The sequence below is a fragment of the Pinus tabuliformis genome, chromosome 5_1 (genome assembly GCF_031772625.1).
Source record: "Pinus tabuliformis cultivar Carrire ecotype Pingquan chromosome 5_1, CPIR1, whole genome shotgun sequence".
In the NCBI taxonomy this organism is placed as follows: domain Eukaryota; kingdom Viridiplantae; phylum Streptophyta; class Pinopsida; order Pinales; family Pinaceae; genus Pinus; species Pinus tabuliformis.
The window spans coordinates 941,206,163-941,210,229 of record NC_142305.1 but is presented as its reverse complement, the minus strand read 5'-3'; the positions used below and the strand labels follow the sequence as shown (position 1 = coordinate 941,210,229).

The following is a 4,067-nucleotide window of genomic DNA, read 5'->3' as shown; positions in this document are numbered from 1 at the left end:
TGAATAATAGTGATGAGTTAACTTACATTTGTAAATAGAAACAATGTGAATAATAATAGTAAGTCAACTTATATTTGTGGATAAAGGTCAATAATAATTGTACTTACTAGTGATTTGATAACTAAGTTATAATAGATTTTGCTATTGTTTAAAAAAAATATATAAATTGATTTTACTCATGTTTAATATATATATATATATATATATATATATAAATTGGTTTGTTTATGTAAAATTTAGTTTTTAATATGTTATAATTCGAAACCTCATCATGAGAGGTTTGGGAATGGGAATTTAATTTTTAAAATTGAAATGTATTCGTGTAAGGCGAAAAAGAGGAAAAGAGTCGGGTCCTAAGTGAGGTTTGTACAAATCACATGGAGTGATTGCGACATCACATGCATCCATATTTAATATAGGACTTTGAAAACAAGTAGACCAAGTTATGTACTTCCCTTTGGGTTGTGTATTTATAATGGAAGAGGTGACGTGAAGATAAGGTTGTCCGAGAAATAAACACACTTTTAATATAACAAGGGGATTAGTACTTGCAACCGCCCATCTTATTCATAATTCACATCACATAATATTGAGAGTAAGATAAAGAGAGAGGCCGCGGATGCCATTTTCCAAAGGCGAAGCTTTAAATTACATGAAACGAGAAGAGAATCCAACATTGGAAAACAAAGAATTTGATTCGCAAGGGAAAAGCAAAAGGAAAGAGGCGCTGACAGCCGCGTGATTTATATATATATATATAATGTATATATACCTACATACATTATATGCAAAGTGGTTAGAGATAAGCCATTGAAGCGTGGGTGGGACAGGGACAGAGAGGCGGTGAGGCGTCCATATTCCACCCATTCCACAATAATCAATATCTCTCTCCGTCCCCTAATAAACAAATAATAAGTGGAGATGAGATGGTGAGACAGATAGACAGGGAGTACCAAGTGCACGTTGCGCGTTGGTGAGGTGGGGAACGGCACACTGGCACACGGCGATTAGATTAAATTCACCAAAAAGAGGATGCAAAGGCGAGATTCGTGGATGGGCGTGCGTACGATGCCTACTCCTACTTGCGCTCACCAGTGGCAGTGGAGGGCGCAATCTGTATGGAGAGAGGGTTGGGTCACTCTTTATACCACAATCGTACCTCAAAATCTAACTGTGGAAATCACAGGGCCCACCATGAGAGTGATCGATGGCCCACGTCACATCATCTCCACCTCCCTCCTCCCTCTCCCACCATTCATTCCCCATACATCTCCCCCATTAAATCCCCAGCTTCGCCCTTCGCATTTTTCTGTCTTCAGCAGCTGCCAGGTTTTAGGTATTCTCATATCTATCGCTAGTCTCAAATTTTGTCCTCCTCGTTACCTCGTTCGTTCGTTCGTTACCACTCCGCGCTCTAAAAGTACAAACGGCGGTTTTTATCAAATGCTTCTCTCGGATCTGCCAGTGACCGCGCAGGCGCCGGTTCTGGTGCCCCCATCGCAGCCCACCCCTTGTAAAGTCCTCTCTCTCTCCAATCTGGATGATCAGCTCTTCCTACGATTTACGATCAAATACATTCTTGTGTACCGCGCCAGAAATGGAGACGAGGATTCCGTGGAAGTTATGCGGTCCGCACTCGCCAAAGTCCTGGTTTTCTATTATCCTTTGGCAGGAAGGTTAAGAAGATCCGGTGACTTGCAAAACAACAAGAACAATAGCAATGGCAGGTTAGAGGTCGTCTGCAATGGAGAAGGGGCCGTCTTTGTTGAAGCTTCTGCGGATTTGACCATCGACGAATTCTACCGCGTCCAGAAGCCTTGCAAGACTTGGAAGAAGCTGCTCTATAAGGTCGATGCTGATAGCTTTGTGGGCATTCCACCGCTAGTGGTTCAGGTAACAACTTTGTGCTCCACATTTCTAGGTACACTGTTTATAGGATTTTTCGGGGATCAAAATTGAGCGTCTATAACGGTAAAATTTTTCATAAAAAATAGCCTACAGAATGAAATAGTTTTAATAACTTCTATAAGATTTCGTGGTCCAAGGAATTACCCACTATGATTTAGTGGAAGGAATTACCCACTATGAATAAAATAGTTTTAATAACTTTTATAAGATTTCGTGGTATAAGGAATTACCCACTATGATCTAGTCCGAGGAATGACCCACTATGGCTTAAGCCCTATTCAGATTTTTTTCCAAATTGATTTTGTTGTTATCGAGATTGATTTTTAATCTCGTGTGATGTTTTGTTTCATCGGAATTAAGGTTGATGAAAATTAGAGTGGCAACCGATTTTTTTTTTTTTTAAAGTAATTGTAAAAATCTTCATAAAAAACAGCCCAGCATAAGTATATTGTGAATGAATGAAATGGTTTTAATGATGTTCACAACACTTCGCGGTTTATGGAACTACTCATTATCGCTTAATCTATACTCAGAGATGATTCTGCTATTATTTATTTTGAGTAAGAAATTTGCTATTCAGATTTTTTTTTCCTAAAATGATTCTGCTATTATTTATTTTGAGTAAGAAAGTTGCTATTTTGTTAAATCTGGTTCTCCTCCCAAAACTTATTAAGACTGTTCGCCTTTGAACTGTTAACAAACTGACCATAGATAATTTCATAAACCACATATTCTGAGATAAAATACCATTCTGTTTCTACCACCGCTTTATTAAAAAAAAAAAAAAAAATACAAGTTGGTTTTTCCCCTAAAAAATACGACTTCGTTTTTCCCAATTTGTTTTTAGGGAATATCGATGTGTAATATTGATTTGTCAGTGCAGGTTACGCGGCTGAGATGTGGAGGGTTTGTTTTGTGTGTGGGATTCAGCCACTGCTTGTGTGATGGGCTGGGAAGTTCGCAGTTTCTGCATGCATGGGCGGAGATGGCCAGAGGGGAAACCGTGGTTTCAGTTCGCCCAGTGTGGGGACGGCATTTGCTTCGCCCCAGGTGTCCACCACGGGTTGAATACTCGCATCCCGAGTTCAAACAGGTTCAGGATTTCTGTAATTTGAAGGAGCGATTGAGACCCGACGCAATTGTCAGTAGTTCCGTATGCTTCACCTCTGCGCAACTGCTGGAGCTGAAGAAAATCGCTTCTAGGGATTCGGCTTGTAAATGCACTTACACGTCCTTTGAAGTGCTGGCCGCTCATGTGTGGAGATGTTGGATCAGAGCCATGGACCTGCCGAGTGTCCAGTCCATCAAACTTCTGTTCAGCGTGAATGTTCGCAAGAGGCTTCAGCCTCAACTTCCTGAAGGTTTCTTCGGAAACGGGTTTGTGCTGGCGTGTGCAGAAACCACGGTGAAAGAGCTGAGCGAGAGCTCGCTGTCGTACGCGGTGAAGTTGGTGCAGAAGGCCAAGGCCAGCCTTACCAATGAATACATTCGCTCGATCGTCAATTATTTGGACGACAAGAGCGCCCGCCCCGATCTCGTGGCAAGTCTGGTAATCTCACAATGGTCCAGACTGGAGCTTACGGAAGTCGATTTTGGGTGGGGGAAGCCTCTTCACGTGGGTCCTCTGGGGAGCGATATCTACTGCCTTTTCTTGCCCTGCGATGGACAGCTTGATGCTGTGAACGTGCTCTTATCGGTGCCTCGAACCATCATTGACAAATACGAATATTACATGCGAAGCATCTCAGATCTAAGGTCATCATTACTAGTGGACGACCAAATCATACATGTCTAAATTTCACTCATTCTTACTTACATGTATTTCAACAAGTTATATACATATATAACATGGAAAATTATATAGATATTCCAGGAAAATTTTGTAGATATTTCAGGAGTTGGCTTTTGGGATAATTTATTTAGCCAGGGGTTTATTTAGAAACTAGTAGAGTTGAATTTGTTATGAGACTTCATAAGAAAAACCTAATACATCGATGAAGAAACAATCTAATTATCTTTAACTTCAAAGAAATTAAAATAATTTTCTCTCTCGATAATCTATTTGTTTATTTAGAAACTAGTAATCTTGTCTCTCTATAATCTATTTAGCCTTTAGAAACTTCATAAGAAAAAACCTAATACATCCCACCGATGAAGAA

General features: G+C 40.2%; 1 protein-coding gene across 1 annotated transcript; it reads left to right on the top strand.

Moving 5' to 3' along the window:
• The first annotated feature begins 1,289 nt into the window (after window positions 1–1,289).
• Window positions 1,290–3,797, top strand: LOC149167873 (alcohol acyltransferase 9-like). The gene is made up of 2 exons (XM_089433219.1): window positions 1,290–1,893; window positions 2,792–3,797. The coding sequence occupies exons 1-2, from the start codon at window positions 1,444–1,446 to the stop codon at window positions 3,701–3,703; spliced, it is 1,362 nt and encodes a 453-aa protein (XP_089289345.1). The 5' UTR covers window positions 1,290–1,443; the 3' UTR covers window positions 3,704–3,797.
• Window positions 3,798–4,067: the final 270 nt, after the last annotated feature.